This window comes from Salmo salar, chromosome ssa23, assembly GCF_905237065.1.
Source record: "Salmo salar chromosome ssa23, Ssal_v3.1, whole genome shotgun sequence".
Lineage (NCBI taxonomy): Eukaryota > Metazoa > Chordata > Actinopteri > Salmoniformes > Salmonidae > Salmo > Salmo salar.
The window spans coordinates 35,771,645-35,797,867 of NC_059464.1; the positions used below are offsets into that span (position 1 = coordinate 35,771,645).

General features: G+C 42.9%; 1 protein-coding gene across 1 annotated transcript in view; it reads right to left on the reverse strand.

Moving 5' to 3' along the window:
* LOC106584502 (protein phosphatase 1H) overlaps positions 1–25,692 on the reverse strand; it is a 40,008-nt gene extending 14,316 nt beyond the window's left edge. The window contains exons 1-3 of the mRNA XM_014169885.2: positions 24,949–25,692; positions 9,641–9,812; positions 7,295–7,654 (exon numbers count right to left, since the gene is read on the reverse strand). Coding sequence (XP_014025360.1) covers positions 7,295–7,654; positions 9,641–9,812; positions 24,949–25,181 — 765 coding nt within the window. The 5' untranslated portion in view covers positions 25,182–25,692. The remainder of the gene's footprint in view (positions 1–7,294; positions 7,655–9,640; positions 9,813–24,948) is intronic.
* Between the last annotated feature and the right edge of the window lie 531 nt (positions 25,693–26,223).

Consider the following 26,223-nt stretch of genomic DNA (forward strand, 5'->3'; position numbering starts at 1 on the left):
CCGATTAGCTGATGCCAAGGCAGCAGCGACTCTTCCTGGGGTCCAAGCACATTAAGGATGACTCACAGTAAGAGCATTATGTCCAAGAACAAAAACAATAAATGAAAACCTAAAGACGAGGTGAAGTTTGAGGGAGTACTCGTTATTACATGGCTTAATTAGGTTGATTCATTTAGCACTAATTAAACCGAGAAAATTATTTTAAAAATCCATGATGTTAATTCATTAATAAAGGTGAATAATTAATCTGTCACTGAATTAATCAAAAAGCTAACATAAAAAAAAATGTAACCAAGCAACCTATAGCTCTACCAAAACGATGTACTATTTCACAAGTTAACCCTTTCTATATGATCATGAGAGAGTCGTGGAGAAGTTAAAATGGTTTGAAGCACAAACCAGAGTATGTAGCCTTGTACGAGCAAGAACAGCTCATAGGGCAGCAGCCAATCTCATGTTTCTGTAGCGTGAAGCAGCTTGATGTACATTGTACACCCCCCTGGATAGGATGCTCGTCTATCGCTGGGTCAACAATCCCACTGTGACGCTGGCTGTATGAATACGGGTCCAGACCAGGAAGTGATGAGTGAAAATGTGTATCCTGGGTTACAGCAATGTCATGAGTCTCTAAAGATATGTTAAGAGTGAAGAAATAATGCACGCTAATACATGTACTCTGTCCCTAGCATGTAGTTCGCTGTGGAAAACACACAAGGTTAGTTTCACAAGACTGTGTGTGTGTGTGGTTTGTGTCAAATAAAATTGTATAGGGCCGAATACAACAGGTGTAGACTTTACAGTGAAATGCTTACTTACGAGCCCATTCCCAACGATGCAGAGTTAAAAAGTAAGACAAATATTTGCTAAATAAAAATAGTAACAAAAATAAAACCTATACATACACTGAACAAAAATATAAACTCAACAGGTAACAATTTCAAACATTTTACTGAGTTACAGTTCATGAAGAAATCAGCCAATTGAAATAAATGAATTAGGCCCTAATCTATGGATTTCACATGACTGGGAATAAAGATATGCATCCTTTGGTCACAAATACCGTAAAGTAAATGGGATCACAATGGGCCTCGTCACTGTATTTCTGTGCATTCAAATTTCCAAATCGATAAAATGCAACTGTGTTCATTGTCTGTAGCTTATGCCTACCCATACCATTGCCCCACCACCACAGGGCATTCTGTTCACAACGTTGACATCAGCAAGCTGCTCGCCCACATGACGCCATACACGTTTCCTCACAACTTGAGCCATCTGTGGCAATGTGTTGTGACAAAACTGCACATTTTAGAGTGGCCTTTTGTCCCCAGCACAAGGTGCACCTGTGCAATGATCATGCTGTTCAGCATCTTGATATGCCACACCTGTTAAGTGGATGGATTATCTGGGCAAAGGAGAAATGCTCACTAACAGGGATGTAAACAAATTTGTACACATCATTTCAGAGAAATAAGCTTTTTGTGCTTATGGAACATTTCTGGGATATTTTATTTCAGCTCATGAAACATGGGACCAACACTTTACATGTTGCATTTATATTTTAGTTCAGAGTACCAGGAGTACCATTACAGAGTCAATGTGCAGGGGTACGAGGTAGTTGAGGCAATACAGTATGTAGGTACGGGTACAAGTGACCAGGCATTCAGGATATATAATAAACAGAGTAGCAGCAGCATATGTGAAGAATGTGAAAGTGTGTCTATGTGTGTGTCAATATGCATGTGTGTGTGTGTGTGTGTGTGTGTATGTGTGAGAGGGTGTGTGTGTGTGTGTGTGTGTATGTGTGTGTGTACAGTATGTGTGTTGGACTGTCAGTGTAGTATGCGTGAGTAGAGTCTAGTGAGTGTGCATAGAGTCAGTGCAAGAGAGTCAGTGCAAAACAATTAAAATAATGAAATAAATAATAAAAACCGGGTCAATGTCAATAGTCCGGGTAGCCATTTGATTAACTAATCAGCCGTTTTATGGCTTGGGGATAGAAACTGTTCAGGTGCCTTTCGGTCCCAGACTTGACGCTCCAGTACTGCTTGACATACGGCAGAAGAGAGAACAGTCTATGACTAGGGTGGCTGGAGTCCTTGAAACTTTTTAAGGCCTTCCTCTGACAACACCTGGTATAGAGGTCCTGGATGGCAGGGAATTCGGGCCCAGTGATGTACGTCGGATGTGGCAGGGCTTGCCAACTATCACGGAGGATTTTAACAGGAAGCACAGCCGAGAGCTGCCCAGTGACACGAGCCTACCAGACGAGCTAAATGGCTTCTATGCTCGCTTCGTGGCAAGCAACACTGAACCATGTATGAAAGCACCAACTGTTCCGGACGACTGTATGATCGAGCTCTCCATAGACAATGCGAGTAAGACCTTTAAACAGGTTAACATTTACAAGGCCGCAGGGCCAGACGGATTACCAGGACGCGTACTCAGAGCATGCGCTGACCAGCTGGCAAGTGTCTTCACTGACATTTGTGTGTATGTGTGCGTGTGTGTGTGTGTGTGTGTGTAAAACTCTCCTGTAACAAGGCCCTAGTGACACGCCAGCAAACATTTCCCACCACTGCTGTCGGCTTGGAGGAGAAACACATTTCTCAGGAGATGTGTGTTTGTCTGTGTGCGTGTGTGTGTGTGTGTGTGTGTTACGAAGGGGGAACGACGTGAACAAATGTGTCCTTCACCCAGGGTGAGATTTGAATCTGTAGCGGTGCATACATATTCATCATGTCATCAAACGCCTGTGGCTGCAGGGAGGGAAGCCTTCAATAATAAATATTTCCGCATAAAAAACTAGCTACACCTTTCTTCCCTTATGGCATCTGGTAGGCACAATGAAAAAAACTTTCACAATTACATCAAAGCATACAAACAGTCAATCCAAGACAACAAGTTAGAATTAGGGTTTTTACCCCATTGCAGGCATAATTGACTGTAGCTTTAGTGGGGTATATGCCTGTCTTTCCAGAGCAGCAGAGAGGAAGACTAGGCTTCCCAAAGATCTGATCTTCCCCTGTTATTTCTGTCCTTCTGTAAACAGATTGCTGATAAGGCCGTCGTGACCCATGTTTCTTTTTGATGTTTACTTGTCTCTGTGTGTTTATCAGGCTCTGGCAGCCTCCTCCAGACACGGCCTGTTTCCATAGGAATGTGGTGATTCATGTCAGCCTGAGAACTAGACTCCGAGCTGGTGGTTGGTGGTTACCCCAGATAAGAGAGGGGTAAACTAGTCAGACAGAGTTACTGGCAAATTATGCACCACCACCACCACCCCAATAATGATGACAGATTTACATTTATTTGAGAATTAGGTTAATTAAAATAAGAAGCGAGATTACAAAGAGATGGGGGAGCAGAGGGACAGAAAAGCGCAGCTTCAACTCTTCAAAACAAGAGGAACCAGAGGGGACGTGAGGAAAGATGGGAAAGTTGCCTTGTCCCTGTGAAGAGAGAGTGACAGAGAGAAAGAATGAGAGCAGCTTTATCACGTTATGAAATCAAGTATGTGAACGAGCTGAATAGTGTGAAATATCATGGTACGGGTTTAACATCTAAAATTCTCCATAATAGACTGCTTTTGGATCAAAGCCAAAAATGTGTGTGACATCCACTCAACTGTATCGGCATGACCATGTACTGTTTGATGAAATTCTGGATTTATATATAGAGGTTTAATCTTAAATCCTTGTACATCACACTTTCATTATAACACGATCGTTAAGAATCAACACAGTCTGAAATGTGCACAGGTGCATAAGGAATGGCGCATTATTATTAGACTCGATAGCTTAGGTTGACAGTGACAATAGACTGGGAAAATCACACTAACTCTCAATAGATGGCTGCACACTGCCATCTAGTGGTGATAGAGGAAACGGCTGCCGCCGCAGTACCCAGGTTTGTCTGAAGTTATGCATGTTAATATCAGAATGCATTTTGGCACTCAGATATCAGCATTTCAGGCTTAGATGTTATCAATTAACTAGACACCAGGAGGTGAGCTCTCTCAGATATGTAGATAGGAAACGACAGCTGAAGTCAGCAGGGACAAAAGCAAGAATCCTCAATAAGAACGTTAGACAACGAGGCTAATAAACCACGACCTTCCTGACCCCTCATTGGCCAATCCTGTCATGACCACTCTTTTGATTGGCTCTGTGTGTATGACCACTGGGCTGCTGACTGAGCTAATTTAAGTCCACACATCCACTTACAGCCCCACAACCAGATGTTGAGCAGCACAGACATTTTTGGAGGGCCTGCGGGTTGGAAGGGAAAAGTCCACCAATTGCGCTACTGTGGATTGACTGGCACCATATGCTGCTAATTTGAAGGGAACAGTCACAGATAATGGATTAAAGCGACGGGGAGATAGAGAGGGGGTAACATGCCTTATCACTGGCAGCCAGCTGTTAAAACACCCACTCGTCTTAATGCTAAGGAGCTGCCGAGGAACACAGACACAAGATGGAGCAAATTAAAATCAAACCTGGAGTTTAGAAACATTGTAAACTGGGTGATTCGAGCCCTGAATGCTGATTTGCTGAAAGCCCTGGTATATTAGACTGTATACCACAGGTATGACAAAACATTTATTTTTACCGCTCTAATTACATTAATAACTAGTTTATAATAGCAATAAGGCACCTCAGGGGTTTGTGGTACAGTTGAAGTCAGAAGTTTACATACACTTAAGTTGGAGTCACTAAAACTCGTTTTTCAACCACTCCACAAATTTCTTGTTGACAAACTATTGTTTTGGCAAGTCGGTTAGGACATCTACTTTGTGCATGACAAGTAATCTTTCTAACAATTGTTTACAGACAGATTATTTCACTTAATCACAATTCCAGTGGATCAGAAGTTTACATACACTAAGTTGACTGTGCCTTTATACAGCTTGGAAAATTCCAGAAAATGATGTCATGGCTTTAGAAGCTTCTGATAGGCTAATTGACATCATTTGAATCAATTGGAGGTGTACCTGTGGATGCATTTCAAGCCCTAGCTTCAAACGCAGTGCCTCGTTGCTTGACATCATGGGAAAATCAAAAGAAAATCAGCCAAGACCTCAGAAAAAAAAAACTGTAGACCTCCACAAGTCTGGTTCATCCTTGGGAGCAATTTCCAAATGCCTGAAGGTACCACGTTCATCTGTACAAACAATAGTACGCAAGTATAAACACCATGGGACCACACCGCCATCATACCGCTCAGGAAGGAGACGCGTTCTGTCTCCTAGAGATGAACGTACTTTGGTGCGAAAAGTGCAAATCAATTCAAGAACAACAGCAAAGGACCTTGTGAAGATGCAGGGGGAAACGGGTACAGAAGTATCTATATCCACACTAAAAGGAGTCCTATATCGACATAACCTGAAAGGCCGCTCAGCAAGGAAGAAGCCACTGCTCCAAAACCACCACTAAAAAGCTAGACTATGGTTTGCAACTGCACATGGGGACAAAGATCACACTTTTTGGAGAAATGTCCTCTGGTCTGATGAAACAAAAATAGAACTGTTTGGCCATAATGACCATTGTTATGTTTGGAGGAAAAAGGGAGATGCTTGCAAGCCAAAGAACACCATCCCAACAGTGAAGCTCTGGGGTGGCAGCATCATGTTGTGGGGGTGCTTTGCTGCAGGAGGGACTGGTGCACTTCACAAAATAGATGGCATCATGAGGCAGGAAAATTATGTGGATATATTGAAACATCTCAAGACATCAGTCAGGAAGTTGTAGCTTGGTCGCAAATGGGTCTTCCAAATGGACAATGACCCCAAGCATACTTCCAAAGTTGGGGCAAAATGGCTTAAGGACAACAAAGTCAAGGTATTGGAGTAGCCATCACAAAGCCCTGACCTCAATCCTATAGAAAATTTGCGGGCAGAACAGAAAAAGCGTGTGCGAGCAAGGAGGCCTACAAACCTGACTCAGTTACACCAGCTCTGTCAGGAGGAATGGGCCAAAATTCACCTAACTTATTGTAAGAAGCTTGTGGAAGGCTACCCGAAACATTTGACCCAAGTTAAACAATTTAAAGGCAATGCTACCAAATACTAATTAGGTGTATGTACACTTCTGACCCACTGGGAATGTGATGAAAGAAATAAAAGCTGAAATAAATAACTCTCGACTATTATTATGACATTTCACATTCTTAAAATAAAGTGGTGATCCTAACTGACCTAAGACAGGGAATTTATGAGGATTAAATGTCACGAATTGTGAAAAACTGAGTTGAAATGTATTTGGCTAAGGTGTATGTGAAATTCCGACTTCAACTGTATATAGCCAATATACCACGGCTAAGGGCTGTATCTAGGAACTCTGTGTTGCGTTGTACTTAAGAACAGCCCTAAGGCATTATATATTTATTGGCCATATAAATCACATTTTATTTGTCACATACATGCGTTTAGTAGATGTTATTGCGGGTGTAGTGAAATGCTTGCGTTTCTAGCTTTAACAGTGTAGTAATATCTAACAACAATACACACAAATCTAAAGTAAAGGAATGGAATTAGAATATATAAACATTTTGGCAAGCCATCTCAGAGCGGCATAGAATAAGATACAGTAGAATAGTATAGAATACAGTATATACATATGAGATGAGTAATGCAAGATATGTAAAGATTATTAAACATGACTAGTGTTCTATTATTAAAGTGGCCAGTGATTGATGTACCACACCCCCTCGTGCCTTATTGCTTAATTAACCTACTTCAACCATACAGGCAGAGAACGTCTGTATGGACAAAAACCAGACAGCTTTATTAGAAATAAAGAAGGAAGCTGCATTCATACAATGCTTACTAGTCCTATTCCCAGTGGGTTGCGATGTTGATCTCAGTATGCCAACTGCTTATATAAATCGGCAGAAAAAATAATACTGTAATTGCCGAGAGGCCGCTGATCAATGTCCATCAACTGAGCAGATAATGAACGGATAATGAATAGTTAAAGTGTGCCGCGATGTCTCTTAAAGTGAATGTGCTGTATTTAATTGATGCTGCGGTGTCCCTTATGCTATAATTAATGTCTAATTAATGCATGGTTAATATGTGTAGAGTCCCTTATTCTCAGAACATCACCCAGCACAATTGAAAATACGTTCCTTCAGACCGGAGTTCAACAGGCCACAACGTAGAGGAACGTTCAGGTAGAAATAGATGTAGAACAAACATGCCCGTCTCTGACATGTAAAACAAGGAATCACGTCCAGTCTTTTCATTACACTTCCATCTACAATGTTCTCCTACTGAACATAGCCCTGAACTCACCATCTCTTTAAAAGCGTTCTCAATGGCTCCCATCACCATGCTCTCGTGATGGATCTTCTTTTCTGTGAAGAACCTGGTGGGCGGGGGGTGGCTGGGAGAGCCGGGGGCCCCTGCAGCCCCCCGCAGGGAGGCGGCCCTGGTGATGCCCCGGTGGGTGGTGGGGGTGAGGTGGTAGTTGGTGGGCTCTTCCCCCTGGATGATGGGGGCCAGCTGGGCCGGGTTCCTCAGGACATCCAGGACCTCCTGGAGGTGTTCTATGATGTGGTGCTGGAGCAGCTTAGATGCCACCACCGCTGCCCCTGAGCCCGCGTGGCCGTCAAACAGACCCCAGTAGTGGAAGGTCAGTCCGGGCTCTACGTCCTACACACACAGTATTTCAGAAGGAAACAGATATTCCCCAAGCACAAACACATACTGTTTTGTTTTTTCAGTGGTAGACCTGAAAACTGCAGCACACACATAGGAAGCTTGTGTACATCTCAGAGACTATCAAATATACATATATTCCTGTGTGGTCCGGCATGCACAGACACACAGGAATTTAAGTAGAACAAAACAAATGCATACAAACCACATGCATACAAATACATCACTTGACTTCATGTACCTAAAACACTTTCATATCCCACTGTAGCTGCAAAACTATTGTTTGCAAGCAGTCTACAATGTACAACATAGAGCATGCCAAAAACAGTACATCATGCTGGACTCTACACTGGTATTATTTCACTGTCTGATGAAGTGATTAAATGGGGCACTTGTGTAGGTCTATATTGGTGTAGGCTTTGAGTGGGCCTGAGTAGAACGGGTTGAGAGGGACAGGAGGCTAGACTTACAGCTCTGGAACCAACCCTGGTCCTGGACATCTACAGGCCCACAGCTACTAGTCTGCAGCTCTGGAACCAACCCTGGTCCTGGACATCTACAGGCCCACAGTTACTAGTCTGCAGCTCTGGAACCAACCCTGGTCATCTACAGGAACACAGCTACTAGTCTGCAGCTCTGGAACCAACCCTGGTCATCTACAGGAACACAGCTACTAGTCTGCAGCTCTGGAACCAACCCTGGTCCTGGTCATCTACAGGCCCACAGCTACTAGTCTGCAGCTCTGGAACCAACCCTGGTCCTGGACATCTACAGGCCCACAGCTACTAGGCTGCAGCTCTGGAACCAACCCTGGTCCTGGTCATCTACAGGAACACAGCTACTAGTCTGCAGCTCTGGAACCAACCCTGGTCATCTACAGGAACACAGCTACTAGTCTGCAGCTCTGGAACCAACCCTGGTCCTGGTCATCTACAGGAACACAGCTACTAGTCTGCAGCTCTGGAACTAACCCTGGTCATCTACAGGAACACAGCTACTAGTCTGCAGCTCTGGAACCAACCCTGGTCATCTACAGGAACACAGCTACTAGTCTGCAACTCTGGAACCAACCCTGGTCCTGGTCATCTACAGGAACACAGCTACTAGTCTGCAGCTCTGGAACCAACCCTGGTCCTGGTCATCTACAGGAACACAGCTAATAGTCTGCAGCTCTGAAACCAACCCTGGTCCTGGTCATCTACAGGCCCACAGCTACTAGTCTGCAGCTCTGGAACCAACCCTGGTCCTGGTCATCTACAGGAACACAGCTACTAGTCTGCAGCTCTGGAACCAACCCTGGTCATCTACAGGAACACAGCTACTAGTCTGCAGCTCTGGAACCAACCCTGGTCATCTACAGGAACACAGCTACTAGTCTGCAGCTCTGGAACCAACCCTGGTCATCTACAGGAACACAGCTAATAGTCTGCAGCTCTGAAACCAACCCTGGTCCTGGTCATCTACAGGCCCACAGCTACTAGTCTGCAGCTCTGGAACCAACCCTGGTCCTGGACATCTACAGGAACACAGCTACTAGTCTGCAGCTCTGGAACCAACCCTGGTCCTGGTCATCTACAGGAACACAGCTACTAGTCTGCAGTCTTTTGTTCCCGTCCATCACTTACACTCCCCTTTCAGCTAACCATCATTTTGCAGATTAGTTGACATGGTCAAGTGTGTTTGCCATTCCAGCCCAGCGCTGTCTTCACATCCTGTGTGTTAGTGCTGGAATATCACAACCCTGCACACCGCACCCTGCAGCTCGCTCTAGAACCAGGCTTAGCGACCACTGCTGTAGCTGGAAGGCAGTGGACTGTAGCCTCATTTCGCCTCGTTTACCAAGCTTATATGTCAGGCTGGATAAGAGACTATGGATGATGTGAGGCCAGGGAATAGAAGAGTCTACAGGTCCTGATGTGATAGAATGAGAGGGAATGCCCCAGGGTGTTAGACTACGTCTGGAAAGGGGGTGCTACTCACAGCGTTCTCCCTGAGCCCCAGCCCCTCTCCATTGGGCAGGGAGGACCTCCTCCGGGTGGTAGGGGGCCTGTTGGAGGTGGAGTTGCCCCCGGCACTGGGTCTACTCCTCACTACCACCACCTCACAGCACGCCTGGTCTTCGTTCAGATGGCTCTTCCCCGCGTTGATCACCCTGTGGGAGAGAGAGGCCAATGGGAAGCAGACACACATTCATTTCTCTCGTACATTAAGGACAGCAGGTAAATCTGAACCAGTGGATACTTTATGTAAACAAACAATTCATACAATGCAACAATAAATGAGCAAGAATTGGCGGGAGGCAGCTGAGCACATTCTGGAGAGCTGAGCGCCTGATTTCTGGAGAGAGATGTGCCATGTCTTCGCCACACACCTCTCCCCTTCTTGCCTCAACATTTTAAATGACTCTTCAAGACACATTATCTTCAAAAATATTTCAGTGGTCACAGTGGTATCAGTGGTCACCAACCCGTCCATGACGGTTGACTGGTCGTTCTCCAAGGCATTCCTAGTCGATCACCAAACATTTCTGTAAAAAAACCAACGATAAAGCCTTGCATTCCTATAGATTCTTTTTTTTTTTTTCATTTCATGTTGTTGGCGGTAGGTGCACTTGATTCAGTAGCCCTAGTGCCGGGAAGGCAACATGTGTCCCATTTTTAACCATTTCATGTCTGAAGGTAGAACTCCACCTACCCGGCAGGCCCAGAGAGCAAATCAAGTGCACCTATAGGCCTACCGCTGTCCAATCAGATAGCTCAGATCAACATGTCTGCACAGTTTCCTCGAGCCATGGACTGTAAGAATAAGCTTTGAACGCACAGCAAAGTTGATACTGTGATATTTCAAAACCATGACTAGAAAGACTCAATGAATACAGCAAAGAGCTACTGTTTTATGAGTAAGTTCATGTTTAAGTTGTTATTCAGCACTGTCAACACTTTGTTCAACACTTTTATAGGCCATAAAATGTGCCTTCTCCCTACTTCCACTCACGCCACAACCAGCACTGCAGCTGTAATGAATGAATATAGCAAATTTATCCGATAAGCCTGCTTTGTTATTATTAGCAGCTTGTGTCTCTTAATATCAAGGAATATTTCACTTTCTCTGGTCATAGGAGTAGCAACATGAATTGGTGCATGAGGCAGAAATAATGTAGTGCGACTTGAATTTCACCATCAGTAGAGGGAGAGCGGAGGGATGGTGAGTCAGGTGAGAGGCAGCCTCTCAGCTGCTCCCTCCCCTCAAACTGACCATCAGATGCAGGCCATCAGTCCAGAACAAAATAATAAATATATACACACACATACACACACACAGTTGAAATTTGAAGTTTACGTACACTTAGGTTGGAGTCATTAAAACTCGGTTTTCAACCACTCAACAAATTTCTTGTTAACAAACAATGGTTTTGGCATTGTTTAAGGTGCTTTTCACTCACAGCCGCAACTCAATCAGCTACGCCTATTGCCACGCACGCTGCCCAAATTGTGGGCTTTCCAATGCCTAAGCACTTGTGATTTGAAATAATCCACAGCAATTATTATTTTTTTTTTTTTACAGAAGCTAATGATCCTCTGTGGCTAAGTCATGCTCTCTGGTGAAGTATTTTCAATGGTTTTATTTGGACAGGAGTAATTCTATCATTTTGGCAAACTGCGCAACAGTCAACTTTCCAAATCACAAGTGGTTAAAACCAGAGATCTGTAGCCTATGTAATGACGAGATGCTCATGTCTCCATCCTAACAATGGGAGGCATTGTTCTAAAGGCGCAAAGGCAGGCGACAAGCTTAGGTCTGCATATTATGCCCATAGAAACACATTAGGCTTATTCTGGACAGATTTTGGTGAGAGTGACTCTTCCTCTGCTGAAACTCTCTCACCGGAGAGAACAGCACAGCGAGCGAAACAGTGCTCCTCTGTCTTGCTATATGTAACCCATGTATCTGATGCGGTCTGGCCAGAAATAGTATGACATTCCATCCTCTCTTTGTCCAGACAGCATCAGATACATGGTCTACACATACCGAGACAGAGGGGCGCTGTTTCGCTTACTCAGCTGCTTTATCTGAGATTGATGTGTCTTTCTGGTGTAGGCATGGATGGGCTTTTCCTTTGGCATAGACATGGGTGGGCCTCCCTTCTCAGATTGAGCAAAAATAAAATACATTGTTATTAAGATGTCTTCTATAATATTGTGGATAACCATGCTCCTTCAAAAAAATGAAAGGTTGAAAGGTAGACCGAATGCCTGGTACACTCCGGCATTATCAGAAGAAGTCTTTCATAAAAGAGATGATGCTTGGGTCAAGGCCAGGAACACAGGGTTAGGCCCGGACTCGCAAGCTTTTAAGCAACTGAGGAATCATTGTGTAAGACAAATCAGAAAGGCTACATCTGATTATTATGTAACCGTTCTTTCAGATTGTAATGGGAACCCGCTACATTCTGGAAAACTGTCAAATCACAAAAAAGGGTTCTACTTCCTCCTCTTTGCCACAACAAATTAATTCAGACACTGGCCTCATTACAGGAAAAATACCATCATTGATGCTTTTAAAGAACATTTTATTTCAGCAGGCTCTCTCTTTGAAAGAACTTCTAAGGCAATTCACAATGATATTGGGCTGGAAGCTGATAGGGGAAACCTACTGAATGATAAGAGAAATCATAGTCAAACCATTTCTTTTAGGCTATTTACAGAAAAATAAGTTCTGGACGCTTTGCTACAGCAATAGACAAGAAATCCACAGGGGCCGACTAATTGGATCCCGGTCTGCTTAAGTGTGCAGCGCCCATCATTGTTTGCTTAATAACCCACTCTTCTTGCCACTCCATAATCCGGGATAGTAGTGATCTTAATAATTAAATCGCTACATTTCAAGGCTTCCTTGTCTAGCTAAGATTCTTGAATTCTTAGTAAAATGTACAACTTCACTATTTTTTTTATCTGAGAAATGTTTTTTCAATGTAAACCAAATCAGGGCATTGCACTATTCCAGCAACCACTTTAGCTGTTAATGATCTTGTCAATGCTTCAGACACTACAATGAAATGTGCTGCTTTGCTTGTGGACCTGTCAAAAGCTTTTGATACTGTTGATCATGCTATTTTATTGAATAAGTTGTCCTCCATAGGCCTGAGCTTTGACGCCAGTTAATGGTTTCATGAGTATCTTAGTGACAGAACTCAGGCTATCGGGATTGATGGGGATCGGAATTTCCCCGGCGGCATCCCTAGCCGCATCCTCAGAGAATGTGCAGACCACCTGGCTGGAGTGTTTACGGACATATTCAATCTCTACATGACTATCGCCCCGTAGCACTCACTTATGTCATCATGAAGTGCTTTGAAAGACTAGTCATGGATCTTCTCACCTCTACCTTTCCTGACACCCTAGACCCACTTCAATTTGCTTACCGCCCCAATGGACTATGCAATCGCACTGCACACTGCCCTATCCCATCTGGACAAGAGGTATACCCATGTTAGAATGCTTTTCATTGACTATAGCTCAGCATTCAACACCATAGTACATTCCAAGCTCATCATTAAGCTTGAGGCCCTGGGTCTGAACCCCGCCCTGTGCAACTGGGTCCTGGACTTCCTGACAGGACGCCCCCGGGTGGTGAAGGTGGGAAACAACACCTCCACTTCGCTGATCATCAACACTGGGGCCCCACATGGATGCGTGCTTAGCCCCTCCTGTACACTTACTGCACCCGATGTCACAGGAAGACCAACAACATAATCTAGGACTACAACCACTCGAGCCACTGCATGTTCACCCTGCTGTCATCCAGAAGGCGAGGTCAGTACAGGTGCATCAAAGCTGGGACTGAAGAGACTGAACAACAGCTTTTATCGCAAGGTCATCAGACTGTTAAATAGCCATCACTAGCACAGAGGCTGCTGCCCTATATACATAGACTTGAAATCGTCACTGGCCACTTTAATAATGGAACACTAGTAACTTTAATAATGTTTACATATTTTGCATTACTCATCTCATATGTATATACTGTATTCCATCCTATTCTACTGTATCTTCATCTATGCCGCTCTGACATTGCTAGCTCAAATATTGATATATTCTTAATTCCATTCCTTTAGATGCATTTGTGTGTATTGTTAGATATCTAACAAGTAATAATACTGCACCGTCGGAGCTGGGAACACAAGCATTCCGCTACACCCGCAATAACTTCTGCTAAACACGTGTGGCAAATAAAACTTGATTTGATTGGGAGAAACTCCCCAATCAAAAGACTCCCTGCTGTAATCACTGCCAAAGATGCTTCAACAAAGTACTGAATAAAGGGTGTGAATACTTATGTAAATGTACTATTTCAGATTTCTACAAACCTGTATTTGCTTTCTCAATATTGGGTATTGTGTGTAGATTGATGGGGGGGGGGACTATTTAATACGTTTTAAAATAAGGCTGTAACGTAACAAAATGTGGAAAAAGTCAAGGGGTCTGAATACTTCACGAAGGCACTGTTGACTCATCAGATGGTTCTCCAATCGAACATGTTCCTGCATATAAATACTTAGGCATTTGGATTGATATGGATTTCACATTTAAAAAACAAATTACTGGTTAAGAAGCTAAGATTTAAAGTTTGCTTTTTCTACACAAACATAGTGCCTTTCTCTAAGCAGTAGTAAACAGATTATTCAGTCAACCTTTTTATCTGTTCTTGATTATGGTGATATTATTTATCAAAGTGCAGCTGCCACTACTTTTAAACCTTTGGATGCCATCTACCATAGTGCCTTTGTTACACGTAACAGTTTTGATACTCACTACTGCATCAAAAGGTTGGCTGGACTTCGCTAAACACCCGCAGATCACCACATTCCTCCTTTTTGTTTACAAGGCCCTACTTCATAAACTTCCGTCTTAGCTAACTTTGCTGTCGAGTAGATACACCAGAGTTGCCTAACCCGTTCACAGGATTGGTTAACTTGAGGTTCTTAGGGTCTCCACTGAGCTAGGTAAAGCTGCATTTAGTTTTAATGCATCGTATTTTTGTCAACAAAATTCAAAGTACATTTCATCTTGATGTTCTGGTACCGTTCGGGCAATTTAAAGCATTGATTCAAAGTACATTTCATCTTGATGTTCTGGTACCGTTCGGGCAATTTAAAGCATTGATTCAAAGTACATTTCATCTTGATGTTCTGGTACCGTTCGGGCAATTTAAAGCATTGATTGGGGACTTATTTGTGGAGGAATGTAACAGTTTTTCTAGTTGATTTGTGCTGGTTTTGTTTGTACTTCCCATGACTGTTTTTGTATTGTAATGTGTGTGTGTGTGTGTGTAAACTCAGCAAAAAAAGAAACGTCCCTTTTTCAGCACCCTGTCTTTCAAAGATAATTTGTAAAAATCCAAATAACTTCACAGATCTTCATTGTAAAGGGTTTAAACACTGTTTCCCATGCTTGTTCAATGAACCATAAACAATTAATGAACATGCACCTGTGGAACGGTCATTAAGACACTAACAGCTTACAGAGGGTAGGCAATTAAGGTCGCAGTTATGAAAACTTAGGACCCTAAAGAGGCCTTTCTACTGACTCTTAAAAACACCAAAAGAAAGATGCCCAGGGTCCCTGCTCATCTGCGTGAAAGTGCCTTAGGCATGCTGCAAGGAGGCATGAGGACTGCAGATGGGCAATAAATTGCAATGTCCGTACTGTGAGACGCCTAAGACAGCGCTACAGGGAGACAGGACGGACAGCTGATCATCCTCGCAGTGGCAGACCACGTGTAACAACACCTGCACAGGATCAGTACATCCGAACATCACACCTGCGAGACAGGTACAGGATGGCAACAACAACTGTCCGAGTTACACCAGGAACGCACAATCCCTCCCTCAGTGCTCAGACTGTCCGCAATAGGCTGAGAGAGGCTGGACTGAGGGCTTGTAGGCCTGTTGGAAGGCAGGTCCTCACCAGACATCACCGGCAACAACGTTGCCTATGGGCACAAACCCACCGTCGCTGGACCAAACAGGACTGGCAAAAAGTGCTCTTCACTGACGAGTCATGGTTTTGTCTCGCCAGGGGTGATGGTCGGATTCGCATTTATCGAAGGAATGAGCGTTACACCGAGGCCTGTACTCTGGAGCGGGATTATTTTGGAGGTGGAGGGTCCGTCATGGTCTGGGGCGGTGTGTCACAGCATCAACGGACTGAGCTTGTTGTCATTGCAGGCAATCTCAATGCTGTGCATCTCAATCCCATTGAGCACGTCTGGGACCTGTTGGGTCGGAGGGTGAGGACTGGGCCATTTCTCCCAGAAATGTCCGTAAACTTGCAGGAGCCTTGGTGGAAGAGTGGGGTAACAAGTCACAGCAAAAACTGGCAAATCTGGTGCAGTCCATGAGGAGGAGATGCACTGCAGTACTTAATGCAGCTGGTGGCCACACCAGATACTGACTGTTACTTTTGATTTTGACCCCACCTTTGCACAGGGACACATTATTACATTTCTGTTAGTCACATGTCTGTGGAACTTGTTCAGTTTATATCTCAGTTGTTGAATCTTATGTTCATACAAATATTTACACATGTTATGTTTGCTGAAAATAAACGCAGTTGACAGTGAGAGGACGTTTCTTTTTTTGCTGAGTTTATATTTAGTGTATAATGTTATATTATGCAGGGAACATTTGAAAAAGAGACCTCAATATGTCTTCCCTGTCAAAATAAACATAGCAATTTTTTAAGCATACACCCCTGGGGGGCCCATATTATGAGTCAGCATGGCGGAGGTTTTGTTGCCTACCCTCATCACCTGGAGTCTGACAGTCAGGAAGTCCTGGGTCCAGTTGCAGAGGGAGGGGTTCAGTGTACTGTATGGTTGAGGATACTTTTCTAGTTTAAATAGTGTTTCTGGTACCAGGCAGATTACACAAAATGACCTCCACCTCAGTAGGGTTTCCCATAGATCAGGGATTCCCAAACTAGGTCCTGGGGCCTCCCATGTGTGCACGTTTTGGTTTTTGCCCTAGCACTACACAGCTGATTCAAATAATCACCTCATCATTAAGCTTTGATTATTTGAAAAAGCCATGTGCTAGTGTCAAAAATCAAAACGTGCACCCCTGGGAGGCCCCAGGACCAAGTTTGGGAAACCCTACCACAGATAAAGAAGATACTGTAATGAATGATCCCTAGGTGTTTGAGCCCAGACTGTCTGAGGTGGAGCTACAAGGAGTGGGAGCTGCAGAGCTGGACCATCAAGTGTTACACTTTTGTCTTGATAAGTCTGATCTGAGTGGAATGGACAGCCAGGTCAGGCCTAAGGGATGAACAGCATCTTCTGAGACAGTGATTATGGTATTCAGTTGGTTACCTCATTCCACTTCCTCTATATTTGGCCTCACTTATTCGGTCTGACCTTCAATAGACCCGAATGCATTTGGACCCGTCACTGTGTACCATTGCCTGATCCTAATAATAGGGCATTGGCTGTGTTCCAATATCCACAGTCAACACGAGCATATCACATCAAAACGAGTCAATGTATTAGAAATTGCTAAGTGTTGTGCTTGTGTGGATATGGGAATGTAGCCAGTGATATGCTTGGCTTTGAAGTCAGAATTTGACTGTTACACAGTAGAATACTACAATCAATGTGCATCAGTGTTGGGAAAGCTACTCAAAATAGTTTATCAAGCTACAGTACCAATTACTTCACACTGCATTTACATTTACATTTTAGTCATTTAGCAGACGCTCTTATCCAGAGCGACTTACAGTAGTGAATACATACATTTCATTTCATGATTTTTTTTTTGTACTGGCCCCCCGTGGGAATCGAACCCTGGCGTTGCACACACCATGCTCTACCAACTCAGCCACACCAAAACCCCTCTGGAGGAAGTTAAGCAACACTAAAGCTACCCTTAAGAAAATATAAATCAAATCGTATGTCACATGCTTCGTAAAACAGCTGTAGACCAACAACGCAGAGAGCGAAAAAAAAAAAAACGTTTGTTACTTTGAAAAAGTAAAAACTACTTTGTGAAAAATGATACGTAAATCTGAAATGTCAGACTACAAATTCCAAGAACCAATCACTTTGGGGTCATATGTTAATAGGCCAAATTATACCTTCTGTTAAAACAAAAATAAATGTTTCAAGTGAGAATTAGGCAGGTCTGAACCCGAAAAGGAAAGGAATGCCTACTTCACCCATATTTTCTTTTTGCGGAAAAAAGTGTGTAGTTCCAGTAGTTAGCTACACCGCTACATTGTAAAAAAAGCAACTGTAGTTAAATTACTAGTGGAAATACATGTAGTTTACTACTCCCCAACACTAATGGGCATGTGAAGGGTGTGATTGTGTAATCACAGTCATAGTCTGAACAAAGCCAGTGCAGAAAAGAGCAAACCACCAGCCTCCATTGTGAAAATTGCATCTGAGGAGAAGTACAATTCTCTTATCACCAGTAATCCTACTTCACAAGCAGACCTTGATCATTCGACAGAATAGACATTTCTCATGTAATCTAATTCCTCTCTTATACATTCTGATTACATTGTCAGGATCTATTTCATGACAAAGGCACGACTTGATTGATCATTCGAACCCAAAGTGAGTGATTGGATCACATTTAAGTCACGCTCAAACCATAACATTACATTAGGAGAGGAGAACACTTAAAATTATGACTGATGCAGTTCCTGTGTATAACAGTCGCCGTGATTGGTGGACAATTGAACTGAAACTGCTCTCATTTCCTTGTGGACATCTGCCTTGTTACGAGATAGAAACGATGTACAGTAGAAGCAGTATGCTACTACATCATGTGCTACCCCATCCACTATCTATGTGAGTACAGTGATATGTATGGGTACTCTGAAGTTGACCGACATCCCCTTAGACATGCATGTCTGCCGGCCTCCAGTCATCAAAGTAGCAGTGTTCATGCTACATAGACACACATATCGACTGATGTATTGATCCTTATCCATTCAGTTCATGAGTGCTATGTAAATGCAGGACAGGAAGCAGGGAGAGAGGGAGAGAGAGAGCAGGACTCTCTGCCCTTCTGAAATGTTAGCACTAACAAGACCTGACAGCAGACCGGGAGAGAGCGTGCGAAGCGGCCGGGTCAGGGGAGGGATGCTGCTTTAGTTTAGACTGCAATATCCATTATATTATTTCTCCATCCATCAGTTAAATACAACAGCCTGCACCCAGCTCTTATAACACAGCCTATGACTAGGTTATCACAGTTAGGGGGTGATTCCTTGGCACAGGACACTGCTTATTCTCTCCCTAAGTGGATCAGTAGATATCACATCATCTCAATATGGCCTGGCTTCCGGCTGGGAGGAGATGGGCCAGATCTCACCACAACAACACGGCCTGCTGGTCAACCAGCTGTTGACAAATCCACTGCAGTGTAGCAGTGCCATGCCTACACGGAGAGCTGGCAGAGGCATGTTGGGCATAGCCTCACATGGACTAGATTGCTTTTATTTGAAGTGGCGTGTAATCTGGTGCTTTGCAGCATGCATGCTGAGTAGGTGCTGAATGACCATGGTTGTCCAAATGGGTTCTTCCGCTGTCCCCATAGAATAACCTTTTTTGGTTCCAGGTAGAACCCTTTTGGGTTCTGTGTAGAACCCTCTGTGGAAAGGGTTCTTCATGGAACCCAAAAGAGTTCTACCTGGAACCAAAAATAGTTATTCGAAGGGTTCACCTATGGGACCAGCCGAATAACCCTTTGAGGTTCTAGATAGCACCTTTTTTTCTTATGAGTGTAGGCTGATGTAGGCTTATGAGTGTAGGCTGATGTAGGCTTATAAGTGTAGGCTAATCCTTTTTTCATTCTTGTGATTGAAATGTCTCCATACCTAGTGGCTAGTTGAGATGATATTGAGATGTGATGATCTCTAATCCTGAGGGAGTAAGCGGGTATCACCCTCAACATTCCACAGTCGAGGGGTGCAGACAGAGGGGTTTTGGTGTCATTTAAAATAACACAGATCCATTGAAAACCTTTTTGTTCTTTGAAGTTCAAACCATGACGATCTTGAACATCACTCACCACTGCATTAGGCCTAAATACTGTATATTGTACTCTTTTGCACTGGGTGAAAATGCTTTGGTCAGTTTTGTGGATTTGTGCCAGTAGTCATGTCTAGCTTGAGATGAAGAAGCATTTGCATATCTAAATTGGGTTAATCGTCGGGACATAGGAGTTGAAGCTGTAACATCCATGCAGAGGAGAGCTCCTTCCTGCACATTGTGTCCTTGTATTACAAATTGCATTTCATTATCATAGACAGATAATATGTCAGTCTACCAGAGCTGAGAAATTACTAAGAAATGGAAAACTGTGGAGAATAGATGGACAGATTAAGCTTGAGAGAAAATAGTGTAAAATCCAAATCACAGACAAGGAACAGACATTAAAACTATTTGTATATATACAGTTGAAGTCGAAGTTAGCATACACTTATGTTGGAGTCATTAAAACTCGTTTTTCAACCACTCCACGAATTTCTTGTTAACAAACTATAGTTTTGGCAAGTCGGTTAGGACATCTACTTTGTGCATGACAAGTAATTTTGCCAACAATTGTTTACAGATTATTTCATTTATAATCCACTGTATCACAATTGCAGGGGGTCAGAAGTTTACATACACTAAGTTGACTGTGCCTTAATCAGCTTGGAAAATTCTTGAAAATTATGTCATGGCTTTAGAAGCTTCTGATAGGCTAATTGACAAAATTTGAGTCAATTGCAGGTGTACCTGTGGATGCATTTCAAGGCCTACCTTCAAACTCAGTGCCTCTTTGCTTGACATCATGGGAAAAATCTAAATAAATCAGCCAAGACCTAAGAAAATAAAGTTGTAGACCTCCACAAGTCTGGTTCATCCTTGGGAGCAATTTCCAAACGCCTGAAGGTACCACGTTCATCTGTACAAACAATAGCACGCAAGTATAAACCCCATGGGACCACGCAGCTGTCATACTGCTCAGGAAGGAGACGCGTTCTGTCTCCTAGAAATAACCGTACTTTTGTGCGAAAAGTGCAAGTCAATCTCAGAACCACAGCAAAGGACCTTGTGAAGATGCTGGAGGAAACAGGTACAAAAGTATCTATATCCACAGTAAAACGAGCCCTATATCGACATAACCTGAAAGGCCGCAAAGCAAGGAAGAAGCCACTGCTCCAAAACCGCCATAAATAGCCAGACTACGGTTTGCAACTGCACATGGGGACAAAGATCGTACTTTTTGGAGAAATATCCTCTGGTCTGATGAAACAAAAATAGAACTGTTTGGCCATAATGACCATCGGTTGGAGGAAAAAGGGGGAAGCTTGCAAGCCGAAGAACACCATCCCAACAGTGAAGCTCGGGGGTGGCAGCATCATGTTGTTGGGGTGCTTTGCTGCAGGAGGAACTGGTGCACTTCACAAAATAAATGGCATCATGAGGAGGAAAATTATGTGGATATGTTGAAGCAACATCTCAAGACATCAGTCAGCAAGTTAAAGCTTGGTCGCAAATTGGTCTTCCAAATGGACAATGACCCTAAGCATACTTCCAAAGTTGGGGCAAAATGGCTTAAGGACAACAAAGTCAAGGTATTGGAGAGGCCATCAAAGCCCTGACCTCAACCCAATAGAACATTTGTGGGCAGAACTGAAAAAGCGTGTGCAGGCAAGGAGGCCTACAAACCTGACTCAAAAACAAAACAAAAATAAGTTTGTAGATCAAACATTTAAAAAATCTAATGTCAAGGCCTTTAATCACTTATTGGACAATAATTGTAAAAAATAAAAGCATTTTATTGTATCTGACGAAGCCTTCAGAAAAATAGTGGTTGTTCCTTTACATGGTGTGATAGCTGATACTTTAGTCTATCAAAATATACATTTAAAATGTTAATATTAAGACAAATATTTGTGGGGAAAAAGTTGAGATTGTCCCATCTTTCAAGAATCCCTGACCTCTAAAACAGCAACATTTTCTCTCAGCCTCATGGCTAAATGTGCAAAATAGCTCAAGATTATCTATACAACTGCAGATTTGTCTCTCTGCCCCATGGCAGCAACAAAAATCCACACAAAAAAAGTGAATGTTTTATTTATTTTGGAGAAAAATTGTGCTTCGCCACTGAGCCAGCAGGTATGGCACGTGTCAAACTCATTCCCCGGAGGGCCGAGTGTCTGCGGGGTTTCACTTCTCCCTTGATGAATTAAGGTCACTAATTAGTAAAAACTCCACACTTGGTTGTCTAAGTCTTAATTGAAAGGGAAAATCTAAAACCCACAGACACTAGGCTCTCCATGGAATGAGTTTGACACCCCCGAGGTATGGTGTGGGTAAATGCAATAACAATAGGATAGGCCTACTAATTGTAACAGGCATGAGCTCTTGAATGCAGTCTCATGGCCTGTTAGGTGTTCGTTGTTGTTAATTAAGAGCGTGGCCTCAGGTATAAATGTTTGTGTATCAGTTAAAAATGCACTATGCAGAAATCGCACCTCCATTTCCTAGTTGCTAAAATTCTAATAGTTAGCCTAATTTCAGTTTGTGACAAAACAAATATAGTTTAGAAAATAATTGTACCATCTAAACCGCTGTGACATACCTGAATTTTTTTTTTCTTCATTCTCATCTGTTTGAAGCTGGTGTACAAAACCAAAAGTAAAAAAAACGCTAAAACTTAAGAATGGGAAACATAGAAATATAGCACACATAGAACAGATCTACCACTTCTTAGACTTAATTTGAATGAAAACTCACATTTCTATGTGAATTTGGTCAGGTTGCCCAAAAAGTAGCATATTGCAGCTTTCAATCAGGGGATCCCCTTAGTTTGTGTCAGTTGGCATAAACTGGGAGAATGGGAGTGGGTTTTATCTATTTGTAAGAGTTGTGTTTTAATGGGAATGCCTCGTCAACCTATATCTGCTCTCCTTCTCCCTGGGCACGCCTATCAGTTAGTGTTACAAAACTATCTTTGTTTGATTGAAGTTCATTTATATTGTCAGATACCCTATAAAATGTAATCATTGTCTTGTTGGTGGTGGTTTCTCTGTTGTTGTTGGGTCATAAGACTGGCATTTCCATGAAATGTCATTAAGTAAATACAAGCGTTTTTATCTGTTTGCGTTTCAGACATCAAGGGGCAACCTTTGCACCCACTATTGCATGGGTAGGCTCAGTGGCGATTTCATCATGGGTAGGCTCAGTGGCGATGTAAATATTGGTGGGGCAAAAAAATATATATAAAGTGGGACGCATATGCCAGCAAAGCCACAACACTAAACAATACATGAATTGCACTATAATGGTGACAAACGGTACCCACAAACTGTTAGGGCCTACATAAAGCTGTCCCAACATCTTACCACTGCTACACCTGGCTATCAGCAGAGCCTTGTCTGGAAGCGAAACCGTTAATTCAGCCTCATTTTCCACCTCAAAAAAAAAAGACATAGCCGATATACCTGACTTGCTTAAACAAATGTGGTTTTTACTGAGAATTGAGATGTATAAACTATGGCATAAGGGAACGATGAGTGGATAAGAGGTAATCCGTAATTTCGATTAAGACATTAATGAGCGACGACGGACGTAGTCAATATACCTATTTGTTCTCCTTGTACACCAAGTCAGAACTGTAGGACAAATAAGGGGGGCATATAAGCAGACAATGAAAGCTCTTACAATATTCAATGATTACATTTCTCTAAAACAGGTTATAGGCTACATGTGCACCACCAAGTCAGAACAGTAGGCGAAATTAAGAGGGGTAAATAGACCAAATTATTAAGGTGAGGCACATGGGCTACTAACATCTTACTACAGAACATACACTTAGTATTACTTTCTTAGCTACAGTATACATGTCTCCCTGGCATATTACACCATTTATGCAGCAGCATACAATACATTTTTGGATCACCTTGTTGTGCTGTGCTCACAGGAAGGTGGCGCAGCGGTCATTTGTGGGCAAATTTTGTCATCAGTCTGGCATTCTCTGGATTTATGGCGCATTCAAAACAACTGGGAACTCGAGAAAAAAACAAGGTTGACGTCATTGATATTCAGGTCGTAGCTCTAGAAAGAGGGACAGATTTACAATTCCGAGTTGGATGACCTTCCAAACCGTATTTTCCCAGTCAGAGCGCCTTTATTCCCGACTTCCCAGTTGTCCTGAACTCACTGAAGTTAAGTTTTCACATTTCCGAGTTAAGTTGTTTTGAGTGCGGCACAAATCATGCTTCATTGACAGCATGGCCAATGTTGAATGTTTATTATTTTAAACTTGGAAAAGAGCCCCTTACTCCCAGATTTCAGACCACACAGCCAATCCACTAAATAGCAGGCTAGTGATTGCTTTACAATGCTGGCAGTTAGCCACTGTCACTGATTCCTTTCAAACCACTCATTGTTGAATTTGAGATTTCCAACTTGTTGTGTAATGTTTATGTCCAATGGCCGATGAGCACCGATACGTTTTATCTGTAATTTCACTTCATATAAAAAGGATTTGCCAGTAGATTGTCGATTTGATTCATGATGATGACTGCTAGCTAAGATTGAAAGTATGACGTTGACATGATCAGTCCAATCAAAGCGACTGTACATGTAACATGATTTGACAATTTTATCTGTGGCCAACGACCTTGAGCCTTCTTGGATGGGCACTTCTAATGCAACTCTATGGCAGCACCCATGGGGCTAGAATTTTAGAGCTCTACCATTAGACTTGGTGGTGATGTAGTGTCCTTATGGGTGGCATAACACTGGGTAGGCAACTAGATTAAGCTGCTGGACGATTTTTGTCTGAATGGATGGTCGGGTCAGAACATAATTATAATAATTTGTACACTACAAATTGACCATAACAAAGCCCCAAAATAGATTGTATTTGAAAATAACAATAATTTAATACCTTGATTACATTGCGACACGATCATGTCTCTTGGGAAAAGATTGCCTAATTTAAACAAATGTGTACCTGGATTCCTGGTGATTTGACAAAAAAAAAACGTAAATCCTAAATAAATAAAAATCACTTGCGGGCAAGTTTTGGCACAAGGGCTGCCTGTTGCCAACCCCTGCACTAGTGTGGCAGGCTACACTGACAGACGCAATTATAGCCTATTCCCATGGAACTAACTGGGGCACAATCAAATGAGGCTGATGTTTACGCTTCCTCTGGTGCAGGTAGTGCAATGTGCATGCTATAACCTGCTGCGACTTAATAAAGATGGACGCATACTTACTCTGCATAACCAGTGGCCCACGGAAGCCTCTTCGTCTCTTTCAGAATGAGTATCGGCCGAGCAACATGATCCGCCGAGCACTCGATTTCATCCGGTGACAGTCCCAGAAACTCCGGTCTTGTGTACGGGTATTTCAGCGGTAAATCGGAGCCACCGAGAGGTTCACTGTTCGAACTGCCAGCCATCATACCGCCCATAAAATTGGCCACAGCTGATTTCACCCGGGTGAGCATGTTCTTGCTGCAGCGTGTGTCCAGGCAATGCTAATGCCGGGGTCCCCTCTCAGAATGTCGCCTTGGCTCGGCGGCGCGTTTTGCGGACCGTAACGGTTCAGGTATGCACCTCTCTCTATCAAATCATTCTGTACCGAATGAACGCGGAAATAAACTCATGGTGAGCACAGTCATGTGACAAACCGTTTGCTTGCTGGATTAGGTCGCGTACCTATCGCGCTATGACGGTGAGCAGCTGTTATTGGCAAAGCGCCAGTAGGTGAAAAATGTAGGCTAATTATCCTGGAATGCCGTGGCAGGTAGGCAACAGTAGACTGCGACAACAAGAACCGACGGCAAGGTACAGTGAAAGGCACTTCAAACCAAGTATTTGCTTGCCCTGAAATGCTCCATGCTCAGACCCTCAAAATATGGTGAGTGCAGTCAGCTGACAGATAGCCTATATCCTCTTTGGAGTAGCCTACATCCTCTTTGGAGTAGCCTAGTTGGTCTCCTTTTCTGCACGACAAAGCATTTTCTGCTCATTCTATTTGAGACTCTCCCACGTCACATGCTCTTTTCATTCATGTCAAAATTGTCCTTGTCCCATTTTCATTTTGTGTAATGGGAATAGAACTTCCACTAGCCTATGTGTCTTTAATTAGGCTATTATGGAATAACCAGGTAAATGCCGATGTTATAGTAACCATACCTATCGAGTTATGATGTTCTATGATCAATACATTTTTTTTGCTGTGACTAGGTGATGGGATGATTTGACTATATTAACTCATGTATTATGGTAGTATTTTCCAGATCTAGGTTCTCATTATGGAAGGAGCCTCTCCAATGAGAATTAAGGAACTCCTGAGACACTGCAGATGCCAAACTGGCAGCATAGATCAATCTTTAATTCATGGATTTGTCTTTTAAGAGGTTCATTGACCTAATTACAAACAGCCAATCAGAGAAAATATATCAGACTATCTAGAGGTATATATTTCTATGCAGACAATCAAAGTGATGCTGGCGGTGATTATGTTCTATATAAAGCAAGTGTTAG